Raw genomic sequence first — 15,000 nt, 5'->3', positions numbered from 1 at the left:
GCAAAGCATCAAGCTCACAGCATTTAGCTACCTCGCTAATGTTCGCTAGCTACACCAACATTACTAGTTAAAGTCGCAGAGTGACACGCTTTATTCTGTTGCTAGATCTCACTAGCAAGGGATGTTACTAGTATTGCGTGAGTAATACAGCTATTACGAATCGTAATTTATTTTTGTTAAGCTTTCATTCAAGAAGTTTTCACAAAAATTGCTTACCTTCGGTTTGGTACGGAATCGACTGAACGTAACTCGAATTTAGCGCGCAGTTTTGTTGAACCTGAAGTAGACGCGTTGTTGTGGGAAATGTACTTCCGGGTTATCGGAGTATGGATCGCATTTTAATGCAAACAATTATTAGATACAGATACCTGATTACCAGACGCTTTCGCTTAATTTAAACACAACAAACATGGGGAAGAAGCATAAAAAGCACAAGCCGGAGTGGAGAACAGTTGATGGTAAGTGAGCAAAGAAAACAAATTCAATGCCCGGCTTTGTCCCTTTTTGCTAGCCTAGCTAGCTAGCAGTTAACGTTATCCTACTGTCTGGCCAGCTGACTGAATCGTCCTACAGTGCTAGTGCTAATTTACTATTCCTCAACTTCTGTTGTAGTTTATTATTCCTCAACTTATGTTGCTTGCTGCCATAAGCATTATCAATGAATATTATGACTGATGTGTATCAGGTCTTATCAAGATTGAGTATGCATAATATTGGCATTAACGCCAGCCAGTTTATCCTGTCGTAGTGGTAGCATTGCCCTGCAGATATATATTTGTGATGGGTAACTAATGTTTATCATCACTTATTACAGAGTAACGCACACACCACATCTTCTGCTAGGATGACGATCATGCTTGTTGATCTTGCACTGGGTATGACCCATCACTCAGCTAAATGTGGTCTCTGTTTTCAGACTGTGAGGACAAGCCTTTTGAGAAGCAGCTGAAGCTGGTGCTCAAAGTGGGAGGAAGTGAGATCACAGAACTCTCAGGCTCCGGCCATGACTCCAGTTACTACGACGACAGGTCAGACCATGAACGAGAGCGCCACAAGGACAAAAAGAAGAAGAAGAAGAAAAAGTCTGAGAAGGAGAAAGACAAACATGTAGATGATGAGGAGAGGAGAAGACGGAAGGTGAGTATGAGGGGAACACGGGTCTGTCCCAAATGGCACCCTATTCCCTATATAGTGCACTACTTTTGGCCAGACCCATATGGGCCTTGGTCAGAAGGTGGGCACACTATAAAGGGAATATGGTGCAACTTGGGAGTTAACCTTTCATATAAAGCATACCATATAACATGATATAAAGTGAGCTAGGTTGTCATTTAAGGACAAAAAAAACAATAATCAATCAATGAATGTTTAATCTTTGACAGGAAGAGAAGAGGAAGAAGAGAGAGCGGGAGCAGAATGAATCAGAGGCTGCTACTGCCTCTGCCAGTGGTGTGGGCCTGCCCACTGTTGTGCCCAGTCACACTGGTGTGGCAGTCGAGCCTTTCATGCTGCCAAAGATACCAAACATTGGTATTAGTTTTGAGGTGAGAAACGTTTTTGGGGTTTTAATTACTCAAATTTCAAGTTTAATTAGTCGTATGTACAGGAGACACATGGTATACACTATACAGCATCCTATGAAATGTTTACTTGCAGCAAGCTTACTTGATCCCTAGAGCCTATAATGTTTTCCTGGAGATCATATAGTCGGGAAACCTCCTGGTCCTACAGGAGATAGTGGAACTGGAGACCTCCTGGTCCTACAGGAGATAGTGGAACTGGAGACCTCCTGGTCCTACAGGAGATAGTGGAACTGGAGACCTCCCGGTCCTACAGGAGATAGTGGAACTGGAGACCTCCTGGTTTGTGTTTGGCAACACTGTACATTAATGCCTTTGCTACAGTCTAGCACGCATTATAATGACTAATTTGTACACTGTACTTGCAGCAGTAACACTAACCCTAATCATAATAGATAGGAGATCATAGGGCCATCTCCAGTAGCTTAATGAGGACCATGTCACTGACTCCTGTTGGGTCTGTCTCAGCAGCAGGAGGAGAAGAAGAGGAAGAGGGAGAGGTCTGAGATGGAGTCGGAGGTGATGGACCAGTTTCACCCCAACATCAAGGTAGAGGTGGAGCAACAAGGAGACCGGCCTGTCAGGGCTTGCAGGACAGCCCCGGGTAATAATATACCTGTTCTCTTGTGTTGTTATGTTTTTACACATGTTATTACTGATTTATAAGCTGGGTGGTTCCAGCCCTGAATGCTGATTGGCTGACAGCTGTGCTATATCAGACGTATACCACGGGTATGATACAATATTCATTTTTACTGCTCTAATTCCGTTGGTAACCCGTTTGTAATAGCAATAAGGCACCTCGGGGTTTGTTACCACGGTTAAGGGCTGTATCCAGGCACTCCGCATTGTGTCATGCGTAAGAACAGCCCTTAGCCGTGGTACATTGGTCTTATACCACACCCCCTCTGGCCTTATTGCTTAATCATAACATACACAGTACATCCATAGTAATCTGAGGTGTTAAAGGCTCATGTAAAACAGGTTGTGATCGTCTCTTCCCTCAGAGAGTGAGTGCACCCCTCGACAGCAGCTCCTAGAACACTTCCTGCGCCAGCTTCAGAGGTAAGGCTCTCTGACAACATGGACCACGTTTACATGAACACCAATTATCCCGTTATTATTCCAAATGCTCAACTATTCTGTTTTTGAGTTGACACGTATAAACATATCAGTTTGTATCCTGGTTATGAAAAACCAGGATAAGATGCCTGGGATATGCTGATCTTAGACGGGATACTGCGGCATGTCAACATCTTATCCCGTTTACTGTTGTTTTTCATGTTGTGTGCTGTCAGGTTCAGGTTCACATATCAAAGGTGCATGTAAACAGCTTACCCTGAATAAGACCTGAAGTGGGATATGAGCTACTATCTGGAATACTGTGTGCATGTAAACAGCTTACACTGAATAAGACCTGAAGTGGGATATGAGCTACTATCTGGAATACTGTGTGCATGTAAACAGCTTACCCTGAATAAGACCTGAAGTGGGATATGAGCTACTATCTGGAATACTGTGTGCATGTAAACAGCTTACACTGAATAAGACCTGAAGTGGGATATGAGCTACTATCTGGAATACTGTGCGCAAAACAGCTTACACGAATAAGACCTGAAGTGGGATATGAGCTACTAGTGGGATAAACAGACCCTGAATAAGACCTGAAGTGGGATATGAGCTACTATCTGGAATACTGTGTGCATGTAAACAGCTTACACTGAATAAGACCTGAAGTGGGATATGAGCTACTATCTGGAATACTGTGTGCATGTGAATGTGTTCAGTCACAGATCCATCTCTGGATTAGTCCTGTTGGTGACATGAAAGTCAGTTCAGTCGGTACGAAGACTTCTGTTTGTCTTTCCAGGAAGGATGCCCATGGGTTCTTCACTTTCCCAGTGACAGACGCCATCGCTCCAGGTTACTCTGTGATAATCAAACACCCCATGGATTTCAGCACCATGAACGACAAGATCACAGACAACGAGTACAAAACCGTCACAGAGTTCAAGGTGAGGTGATGCTACAAGCGACCACATGGTGATATGTCCACCACAGATCACAGGAACTGTCATGATTAGAATTTTGAGATGTATCTCAATACGTCTTTCAGTGATTCCTCACCTCTTTCTCAACCTTATTGGAGGAGAAGGTCTAACGGGCCTCCCCTTGAGCATTTTGAGATGTATCTCAATACGTCTTTCAGTGATTCCTCACCTCTTTCTGAACCTTATTGGAGGAGAAGGACCAACGGGCCTCCCCTTGAGCATTTTGAGATGTATCTCAATACGTCTTTCAGTGATTCCTCACCTCTTTCTGAACCTTATTGGAGGAGAAGGACCAACGGGCCTCCCCTTGAGCATTTTGAGATGTATCTCAATACGTCTTTCAGTGATTCCTCACCTCTTTCTCAACCTTATTGGAGGAGAAGGTCTAACGGGCCTCCCCTTGAGCATTTTAAGAAGGCGACAAGGATAGAAGATACAAGGAATCAGGGAAAGATGAATTGTGAAAGAGCCTTGGCGTTATCACGTTGATATAACTTGTGGAAGTGGAATGTGTGTGCTGTACATAATGGTTACATTCATAACATTGATAGTGTTTTCAAAGGGAGGATATTTATTTGCTTCAATTAAACAAATATTTGTGTTGAAGTATTTGTATCAGTTTTCTATTTGTAATTGAGTGGCGGGGAGCTTCTTGTTGTAAAGCGGTTGCTTCCTCTGTTGCAGGCGGACTTCAAGCTGATGTGTGATAATGCCATGGTGTATAACCGCCCAGAGACTGTTTACTACAAGGCTGCCAAGAAACTGCTGCACACTGGCTTCAAGATGATGAGCAAAGTAATGAGTAGTGTCTCTACGAGGAGCGGATAGAGGCCTCATTGTCAGTGTATGATTTGTTGTGCTGATGTTCATAACCCATCCATGTATTTCCCTTTCCTGTGACGGATGTCTTCGCTGGTGGAGTCCTGTTTCCCCTTGTCTTGTCCTTTTCTGTTCTCTCTCTGTCGTTTCACATGTTGGTCATTCTTCTTCCTCTCTGGCTTTGTGAAACAGATTTGCCTCTGTGTGGTTTTACTTCAGACACACCACACTGTAACGTCCTTGTATATTTCTTTATTGGAGTATTCAGGAGACTGTAGAACAACTAAGCAGATAGAAGGCAGACGTGTGACTCAAGATGTTTGATCAATGTTTTCACTCCTAACAATCATCACCATCGCAGTAAGACTCACCATCACCATCCCATTCAGCCATCCCACCAGCCATCCCACCAGCTATCCCATCCTGACATCCCATTCCATCACCATCCCACCAGCCAATCCCATCTCACCAGACAATCCCACCAGCCATCCCATCCTGACATACCATCCCACCACCATCCCACCAGCCAATCCCATCCCACCAGCCATCCCATCCTGACATACCATCCCACCAGCCATCCCACCACCATCCCATCCCACCAGCCATCCCATCCTGACATACCATCCCACCAGCCATCCCACCAGTCATCCCACCAGCCATCCCATCCTGACATCCATCCCACCAGCCATCCCATCCTCATCCTACCAGACATATCCATCCCATCCCACCAGCCATCCCACCAGTCATCCCACCAGCCATCCCACCAGTCATCCTACCAGCCATCCAATCCTGCCATCCCACCAGCCATCCCATCCCACCAGCCATCCCACCAGTCCATCCCCACCAGCCATCCCATCACTCTCTGGCTGAGTCCCATCCCACCAGCCATCCCACCAGGTCAGATGGAGCCATCCCAAAGCCAATTCCCTTTCCCACCAGCCATCCCATCCCACCAGGTTCTCTTTCCAATCCTGCCATCCCACCAGCCATCCCATCCCACCAGCCATCCCACCAGTCATCCCACCAGCCATCCTATCACTCTCCCCCTGTGGTTCTCTTTCTGTGGTTCTCTCTCTCTCTCTTTCTCTCGGTCTCTTTTCTGTGGCTCTGCTCTGTTTACAGGAGCGGCTGTTAGCACTGAAGCGTAGCATGTCTTTCATGCAGGACATGGATTTCTCTCAGCAGGCGGCCATTTTAGGGGACGAGGACTTGGCGTCTGAGGAGCCCCCTCCGGAGGTCATCTCCATGCCCGTGGAGTCGGCGTCGGCCAAGAAATCCAAGAAACCCAAAGACATCAAAGATATGAAGGAAGTCATCAGGTAGAATGGACTGGCCTACTCTCTAGTCCAGTGTCTTGACTTCGGTAGATGTTGGTCTCATGCATCATGTACTCTGTGTACTTCATTCCCTTCTGTTATCCCGGGCTTGGTACAATGTGATGGACGAGGCCCATAAACCACTGCTGTATGGTGCTCATTGTAGGACTCGTGTATCCTACATGTTCCATCCAACATGCAACATAACCAGGAACTGTAGAGTAACAGTGTGTATCTCTGTGGTCCCAGCCAGGGCCGGCCCGCTCAGTAGGCAGGATTAGGCAGCCGCCTATGAGTTTAGCAATTTCTGAGCTAAACTAACCAAGGCGCATTTACAACAACACATAATTCTGCCCCAAAATAATGACAATTTCTCTCAGCCAGTGTCCTAAGGGCTTTTTAGGTGAGAGCTGATGCCACACTATGATAAGCAGTGCTCATTTTGACAAAGGAAGAGACTCAAAATATTTATCTTGTCCATTCCTGTCGCGCCTCTCCAGGGTGCTGTCGGAGAGACGCGTCGCTGCGGCACACCACCAACATCCTGTCAATAAAGTCATCTACCACCATGTAACAGATGTAGATAGAAAGAGTAGGTGTCCTTTTCTGTAGCCTACAGGATGGAGATAAAATGGATGACAATGTAATGAGATGGAAACGTTTTTTATCGTACAGGTTTCTCCCATCAAAGAGCCTAAATGATGCCTCGTCAAAATAGAAAAGTGCCGACATGTTAACAAACAACACATCCTAACAACAGGACAGGTCAAAGTCAAATGGACAATCAGGCTGCTCACAACTTTTGTCCAGGAGTTTCATCCCGTGGGCTAAATTGTCATGATCAGTGGTTTCAAGTTTGTATCCATCAATTTTTCGACGAGCTGATCATAGCGAAAACATGAAGTACTTGTGCATTTCCCGCTGTGTAAACACACTGCAAATAGGCTCAGGATAACAACTCCTCCTGATGGAGTTGAGTAGCTGATATTCAGAGCTTAAAGAGACAAGTTGATTAGTGACAGGAATCAGGATGAATAAAGCCACTGTACCTCAGTAAGCACGGACCGACGTCTTCTTTTGATTTAGCCTTGATTTACACGGACGGTGTCTTCTAGTCCAATCCGGGTCAACTCTGAACCCATCATACACTTCTGTTTGTTTCAGATTTTGTCCGGTCTGGTCTAGCCTTGATTTGGCCCAAAATTATATGTCTATTAATTAAATAATTGAAATCATCTTTTCAACTTTCATTTAGAACTGAAAATCACCTTTTATTCAGAACCTAAACTTCAACATCTGGAAAGGAAAAAAAATACCTATTTTAGACGTCTTTTCAACGTAGTTTTGCTTACTGGGACTATTTTTGTAGGGGTGGCAGAATGTGGTCCCAGCAGTCACCTGTATTAACCAGTGATGTGTGGAGTGACCGTGTGCATCTCTGTGGTCCCAGCAGTCACCTGTATTAACCAGTGATCTGTGGAGTGACCGTGTGCATCTCTGTGGTCCCAGCAGTTACCTGTATGAGCCAGAGGGGAACGCCTGCAGCCTGACTGACAGCACAGCGGAGGAACACGTTCTGGCCCTGGTGGAGCACGCTGCAGATGAAGCACACGACCGCATCAACCGATACATGCCCAACTCCAAGGTATGTATATATATATATATATATATATATAGTACCAGTCAAATGTTTGGACACATTTACTCATTCCAGGGTTTTTCTTTATTTTTAAAAAACTATTTTCTACATTGTAGAATAATAGTGAAGACATAAAAACTATAAAGTAACACATATGGAAGTGTTAAACAAATTGATAGTCTTCAAATAGCCACCCTTTACCTTGATGACACTCTTGGCATTCTCTCAACCAGCTTCACCTGGAATGCTTTTCCAACAGTCTTGAAGGAGTTCCCATATATGCTGAGCACTTGTTGGCTGCTTTTCCTTCACTCTGCGGTCCGACTCATCCCAAACCATCTCAATTTAGTTGAGGTTGGGTGATTGTGGAGGTCAGGTCATCTGATGCGCAGCACTCCATCACTCTCCTTCTTGGTAAAATAGCCCTTACACCACCTGGAGGTGTGTTGGGTCATTGTCCTGTCGAAAAACAAATGATAGTCCCACTAAGCCCAAAACCAGATGGGATGGCGTATCACTGCAGAATGCTGTGGTAGCCATGCTGGTTAAGTGTGCCTTGAATTCTAAATAAATCACAGACAGTATCACCAGCAAAGCACCCCCACACCATAACGCCTCCTCCTCCATGCTTTACGGTGGGAAATACACATGCAGAGATCATCCGTTCACCAACACCATAACACCTCCTCCTCCTCCTCCATGCTTCACGGTGGGAAATACACATGCAGAGATCATCCGTTCACCAACACCATAACACCTCCTCCTCCTCCTCCATGCTTCACGGTGGGAAATACACATGCGGAGATCATCCGTTCACCAACACCATAACACCTCCTCCTCCTCCTCCATGCTTCACGGTGGGAAATACACGTGCGGAGATCATAAGTTCACCCACACGGCGTCTCACAAAGACACAGCGGTTGGAACCAAAAATCTCCAATTTGGACTCCAGACCAAAGGACAAATTTCCACCGGTCTAATGTCCATTGCTCGTGTTTCTTGGCCGAAGCAAGTCTATTCTTCTTATTGGTGTCCTTTAGTTGTGGTTTCTTTGCATAAATTCGACCATGAAGGCCTGATTCACAGTCTCCTCTGAACAGTTGTGTCTGTTACTTGAACTCTGTGAAGCATTTATTTGGGCTGCAATTTCTGATACTGGTAACTCTAATGAACGTATCCTCTGCAGCAGAGGTAACTCTGGGTCTTGCTTTTCTGTGGCGGTCCTCATGAGAGCCAGTTTCATCATAGCGCTTGATGGTTTTTGCGACTGCACTTGAAGAAACTTTCAAAGTTCTTTACATTTTCCATATTGATTGACCTTCATGTCTTAAAGTAATGATGGACTGTCGTTTCTCTTTGCTTATTTGAGCTTTTCTTGCCTTAATATGGACTTGGTCTTTTACTAAATAGGGCTATCTTCTGTATAGCCCCCCCACCCCCCCACCTTGTCACAACACAACTGATTGCCTCAAACATATTAAGAAGGAAATAAATTCCACAAATGAACTTTTAATAAGGCACACTTGTTAATTGAAATACATTCCAGGTGGCTACCTCATGAAGCTGGTTGAGAGAATGCCAAGAGTGTGCAAAACTGTCATCAAGGCAAAGGGTGGCTACTTGAAGAATCTCAAATATAAAATATATGTTGATTTTATTTAACACGTTTTTGGGTTACTACAGGATTCCATATGTGTTATTTCATAGTGTTGTTGTCTTCACTACTATTCTACAATGTAGAAAATGGTACAAATAAAGAAAAACCCTTGAATGAGTAGGTGTTGTAAAACCTTTAACCGGTAGTGTACACATTACCAAGTTTCTTTATGTGTGTTTTTCTTAGTTTTTTACTGTTTTCTACATTGTAGAATAATAGTGAAGATATCAACTATGAAATAACACATATGGAATCATGTAGTAACCAAAAAAGTGTTAAATCAAAAATAAACACTGTACATAATGATCAGCTGCTATATGCCCAGGTCCAAGGTACTGTACTCAATACAACAGTGTGTTTTAATCAGATATGACTGCTAGCCTAGAGGTTAGAGAAGCGGAGGGTTGCTGGTTCGAATCCCTGGCTTTGAGTCAGGTTTAATAGATGGATATTTAAAGTGGACATGGTTCTAGTGTCCCAGTGTCAAATCAAATTAATTTATATAGCCCTTCTTACATCAGCTGATATCTCAAAGTGATGTACAGAAACCCAGCCTAAAACAGCAAGCAATGCAGATGTAGAAGCACGGTGGCTTGGAAAAACTCCCTAGAAAGGCCAAAACCTAGGAAGAAACCTAGAGAGGAACCAGGCTATGAGGGTTGGCCAGTCCTCTTCTGGCTGTACCGTGTGGAGATTATAAACCTAGAGAGGAACCAGGCTATGTGGGGTGGCCAGTCCTCTTCTGGCTGTACCGGGTAGAGATTATAAACCTAGAGAGGAACCAGGCTATGAGGGTTGGCCAGTCCTCTTCTGGCTGTACCGGGTAGAGATTATAAACCTAGAGAGGAACCAGGCTATGAGGGTTGGCCAGTCCTCTTCTGGCTGTACCGGGTAGAGATTATAAACCTAGAGAGGAACCAGGCTATGAGGGTTGGCCAGTCCTCTTCTGGCTGTACCGGGTAGAGATTATAAACCTAGAGAGGAACCAGGCTATGAGGGTTGGCCAGTCCTCTTCTGGCTGTACCGTGTGGAGATTATAACAGAACATGGCCAAGATGTTCAAATGTTCATAAATGACCAGCATGGTCGAATAATAATAATCACAGTGTCCCTGTGACCACATGGTTCTAGTGCCCTAGTGACCACATGGTTCTAGTGCCCTAGTGACCACATGGTTCTAGTGTCCCAGTGACCACATGGTTCTAGTGCCCTAGTGACCACATGGTTCTAGTGTCCCAGTGACCACATGGTTCTAGACCACCATGGTTCTAGTGTCTCCACATGGTTTCTAGTGACCACATGGTTCTAGTGTCCCAGTGACCACATGGTTCTAGTGTACCAGTGACCACATGGTTCTAGTGCCCTAGTGACCACATGGTTCTAGTGCCCTAGTGACCACATGGTTCTAGTGTCCCAGTGACCACATGGTTCTAGTGCCCTAGTGACCACATGGTTCTAGTGTACCAGTGACCACATGGTTCTAGTGTCCCAGTGACCACATGGTTCTAGTGTCCCAGTGACCACATGGTTCTAGTGTACCAGTGACCACATGGTTCTAGTGTACCAGTGACCACATGGTTCTAGTGTACCAGTGACCACATGGTTCTAGTGTCCCAGTGACCACATGGTTCTAGTGTACCAGTGACCACATGGTTCTAGTGTACCAGTGACCACATGGTTCTAGTGTACCAGTGACCACATGGTTCTAGTGTCCCAGTGACCACATGTTTCTAGTGTCCCAGTGACCACATGGTTCTAGTGTCCCAGTGACCACATGGTTCTAGTGTCCCAGTGACCACATGTTTCTAGTGTCCCTGTGACCACATGGTTCTAGTGTCCCTGTGACCACATGGTTCTAGTGCCCCAGTGATCACATGGTTTTAGTGTCCCAGTGACCACATGGTTCTAGTGTCCCAGTGACCACATGGTTCTAGTGTCCCTGTGACCACATAGTTCTAGTGTCCCATTGACCACATGGTTCTAGTGCCCCAGTGATCACATGGTTCTAGTGTCCCGGTGACCACATGGTTCTAGTGTCCCAGTGACCACATGGTTCTAGTGTCTCGGTGACCACATGGTTCTAGTGCCCCGGTGACCACATGGTTCTAGTGTCCCAGTGACCACATGGTTCTAGTGCCCCAGTGACCACATGGTTCTAGTGCCCCAGTGACCACATGGTTCTAGTGTCCCAGTGACCACATGGTTCTAGTGCCCAGTGACCACATGGTTCTAGTGCCCCAGTGACCACATGGTTCTAGTGTCCCAGTGACCACATGGTTCTAGTGTCCCAGTGACCACATGGTTCTTGTGTTCCTGTATTTTCAGATGGGTTACCTGAGGAAAGAGCCTGATGGTAATCTGTTGTACACTGTAGTGAATCAGCTGAATCCAGAAGCAAAAGGTTTGTTCCCTACTTTTCTCTGGTATTATCCAGTGGGAAACTCACAGTCCCAAACGGCAGCCTATTCCCTATAGAGTACACTACTTTCGACCAGAGCCCTATGGACCCAATGGACCCTGGTCAAAAGTAGTGCACTACATAGGGAATAGGCTGCCATTTGGGACACAGATATAGAACCTGTATAGATGTACTGTATCAGATAAATGTCCAAGGTGTTCTGTACCATGTGACACAGAGGGCCTGTTCTGTCTCTGCTTCCCAGAGGAGGAGACCCACCCTGTGGACCTGAGCTCTCTGTCCAATAAGCTCCTTCCTGGATTAACAACACTGGGTTTCAAAGATGACAGGAGACACAAGGGTATGTACAGAAAGTACAAAGTTGCTTAGCGGTTAGCTAACACGTTGGATACATGTCCTGACCATGTAAAAAAGTCAATGTGACCTCCTGCTGCTTAGCGGTTAGCTAACACGTTGGATACATGTCCTGACCATGTAAAAAAGTCAATGTGACCTCCTGCTGCTTAGCGGTTAGCTAACACGTTTGATACATGTCCTGACCATGTAAAAAAGTCAATGTGACCTCCTGCTGCTTAGCGGTCCTGACCATGTAAAAAGTCAATGTGACCTCCTGCTTAGCTAACACGCTTTAGCGGTTAGCTAACACGTTTGATACCATGTCCTGACCATGTAAAAAAGTCAATGTGACCTCCTGCTGCTTAGCGGTTAGCTAACACGTTTGATACATGTCCTGACCATGTAAAAAAGTCAATGGGACCTCCTGCTGCTTAGCGGTTAGCTAACACGTTTGATACATGTCCTGACCATGTAAAAAAGTCAATGGGACCTCCTGCTGCTTAGCGGTTAGCTAACACGTTGGATACATGTCCTGACCATGTAAAAAAGTCAATGTGACCTCCTGCTGCTTAGCGGTTAGCTAACACGTTTGATACATGTCCTGACCATGTAAAAAAGTCAATGTGACCTCCTGCTGCTTAGCGGTTAGCTAACACGTTTGATACATGTCCTGACCATGTAAAAAAGTCAATGGGACCTCCTGCTGCTTAGACGTTCTAGATTCTGTCTTTCATAATGTTGGCTATGATGAGAGAGAGAGATAATTTATTCCAAGGCTTCCTTCTTCTGCTCGTCGTGTGTGTGTGTGTGTAGTGACGTTCCTGAGCAGTACCTACAACACCCAGACCCTGCAGAACAACTCCATCTACCCAGACCTGCTGCCTGATGAGATGGACCTGCTCTACTCAGCCTACGGGGATGAGACTGGGGTGCAGTGTGCTCTCAGGTTAGTCGATGCTGTAGCAGCACTGGTATCATTACTGGAGTCCGGGTTCCCATTGGACCGTTCCTGGAATCAGGATGCAATAATAAGGACATCCAGGGATTTCTGGGAAATCTGGGAATTTTGGGGGAAATTTACCACAATTTTGCTACCCTTCCTATAATATATGCCATTTAGCAGACGCTTTTATCCAAAGCGACTTACAGTCATGTGTGCATACATTCTACGTATGGGTGGTCCCGAATCGAACCCACTACCCTGGCGTTACAAGCGCCATGCTCTACCAACTGAGCTACAGAAGGACCACCTGCTTCCTGCTGTGCACATCTAACGTGCTGTATGAGAAAGCCTTAACGTTGTAGTATATACTGTGTAAATGCTGTCTCCTTCCTCATTCCAGTATTCAGGAGTTTGTTAAAGGTTGTGGGAACGTTACTAAGCGTTTGGTTGACGGGCTGCTGGATAAGATGACTGCAGGGGACCACTCTAAGGCTGTCTACCAGATCAGACAGGTCTGTACCCCATTAACACACTCATACAGGCTGGGCCCCAAATGGCCCCCTATGCCCTATCTAGGGCTCTACCTTAGACCCGGGCCGTCTGGGGGGGGGGGCACCATCACATATGACTTCCTAAAGCACACCGTGGGGGTCCCGTCTGGGGGGGGGGGGCAGTCACACATATGACTTCCTAAAGCACACGTGGGGGTCCCGTCTGAGGGGGGACAGTCACACATATGACTTCCTAAAGCACACCGTGGGGGTCCCGTCTGGGGGGGGGGGGCAGTCACACATATGACTTCCTAAAGCACACCGTGGGGGTCCCGTCTGGGGGGCAGTCACACATATGACTTCCTAAAGCACACCGTGGGGTCCCGTCTGGGGGGGACAGTAAGTCCTGTGTTAGAGGGGGCATGTGTTGCGTGGGTATTTACAGATAGATTATTTTTCCTGCTAATTTTATGTTAACTAGTTTTGACTCGTGGTAGAAGCTGGGTCAATATGTACATTATGTTAACTAGTTTTAACTAGTGTTAGAAGCTGGGTATATAACTAGTTTTAACTAGTGGTAGAAGCTGGGTATATATACATTATGTTAACTCGTTTTAACTAGTGTTAGAAGCTGGGTATATAACTAGTTTTAACTAGTGGTAGAAGCTGGGTATATATACATTATGTTAACTAGTTTTGACTAGTGGTAGAAGCTGGGTCTATATGTACATTATGTTAACTAGTTTTAACTAGTGGTAGAAGCTGGGTCTATATGTACATTATGTTAACTAGTTTTAACTAGTGGTAGAAGCTGGGTCTATATGTACATTATGTTAACTAGTTTTAACTAGTGGTAGAAGCTGGGTCTATATGTACATTATGTTAACTAGTTTTAACTAGTGGTAGAAGCTGGGTCTATATGTACATTATGTTAACTAGTTTTAACTAGTGGTAGAAGCTGGGTCTATATGTACATTATGTTAACTAGTTTTAACTAGTGTTAGAAGCTGGGTATATAACTAGTTTTAACTAGTGGTAGAAGCTGGGCATATATACATTATGTTAACTAGTTTTAACTAGTGGTAGAAGCTGGGTCTATATGTACATTATGTTAACTAGTTTTAACTAGTGGTAGAAGCTGGGTATATAACTAGTTTTAACTAGTGGTAGAAGCTGGGTATATAAACTGGTAGAAGTGTTTTTTTAACTAGTGGTAGAAGCTGGGCATATGTACATTATGTTAACTAGTTTTAACTAGTGGTAGAAGCTGGGTATATATACATTATGTTAACTAGTTTTAACTAGTGGTAGAAGCTGGGTATATATACATTATGTTAACTAGTTTTAACTAGTGGTAGAAGCTGGGTATATATACATTATGTTAACTAGTTTTAACTAGTGGTAGAAGCTGGGCATATACATTATGTTAACTAGTTTTAACTAGTGGTAGAAGCTGGGTCTATATGTACATTATGTTAACTAGTTTTAACTAGTGGTAGAAGCTGGGTATATAACTAGTTTTAACTAGTGGTAGAAGCTGGGCATATGTACATTATGTTAACTAGTTTTAACTAGTGGTAGAAGCTGGGTATATATACATTATGTTAACTAGTTTTAACTAGTGATAGAAGCTGGGTATATATACATTATGTTAACTAGTTTTAACTAGTGGTAGAAGCTGGGTATATATACATTATGTTAACTAGTTTTAACTAGTGGTAGAAGCTGGGCATATATACATTATGTTAA

General features: G+C 44.7%; 2 protein-coding genes across 9 annotated transcripts in view; one reads left to right on the top strand and one right to left on the bottom strand.

The window, feature by feature from the left end:
* trip13 (thyroid hormone receptor interactor 13) overlaps positions 1-353 on the bottom strand; it is a 19,618-nt gene extending 19,265 nt beyond the window's left edge. For both annotated transcript variants that reach the window (XR_008130176.1, XM_052514963.1), the window contains exon 1: positions 217-353. The gene's annotated coding sequence lies outside the window, so the exon portion shown is untranslated. The remainder of the gene's footprint in view (positions 1-216) is intronic.
* The window catches only part of brd9 (bromodomain containing 9), a 17,893-nt gene continuing 3,201 nt past the window's right edge, over positions 309-15,000 (top strand). The window contains exons 1-13 of one of the 7 annotated variants that reach the window (XM_052514958.1): positions 309-458; positions 917-1,137; positions 1,383-1,544; positions 2,052-2,184; positions 2,588-2,645; positions 3,451-3,595; positions 4,316-4,426; positions 5,573-5,769; positions 7,276-7,411; positions 11,388-11,463; positions 11,726-11,821; positions 12,631-12,763; positions 13,161-13,272. In XM_052514958.1, coding sequence (XP_052370918.1) covers positions 410-458; positions 917-1,137; positions 1,383-1,544; positions 2,052-2,184; positions 2,588-2,645; positions 3,451-3,595; positions 4,316-4,426; positions 5,573-5,769; positions 7,276-7,411; positions 11,388-11,463; positions 11,726-11,821; positions 12,631-12,763; positions 13,161-13,272 — 1,629 coding nt within the window. In that variant the 5' untranslated portion in view covers positions 309-409. Of the gene's footprint in view, positions 459-916; positions 1,138-1,382; positions 1,545-2,048; positions 2,185-2,587; positions 2,646-3,450; positions 3,596-4,315; positions 4,427-5,572; positions 5,770-7,275; positions 7,412-11,387; positions 11,464-11,725; positions 11,822-12,630; positions 12,764-13,160; positions 13,273-15,000 lie in introns of all 7 variants that reach the window. The other 6 variants (XM_052514962.1, XM_052514961.1, XM_052514960.1 and 3 more) reach the window with 6 other exon arrangements.

Source organism: Oncorhynchus keta, unplaced genomic scaffold, assembly GCF_023373465.1.
Source record: "Oncorhynchus keta strain PuntledgeMale-10-30-2019 unplaced genomic scaffold, Oket_V2 Un_scaffold_2042_pilon_pilon, whole genome shotgun sequence".
Taxonomy (NCBI): Eukaryota; Metazoa; Chordata; class Actinopteri; order Salmoniformes; family Salmonidae; genus Oncorhynchus; species Oncorhynchus keta.
This window is presented reverse-complemented; position numbering and strand designations above follow the sequence as displayed.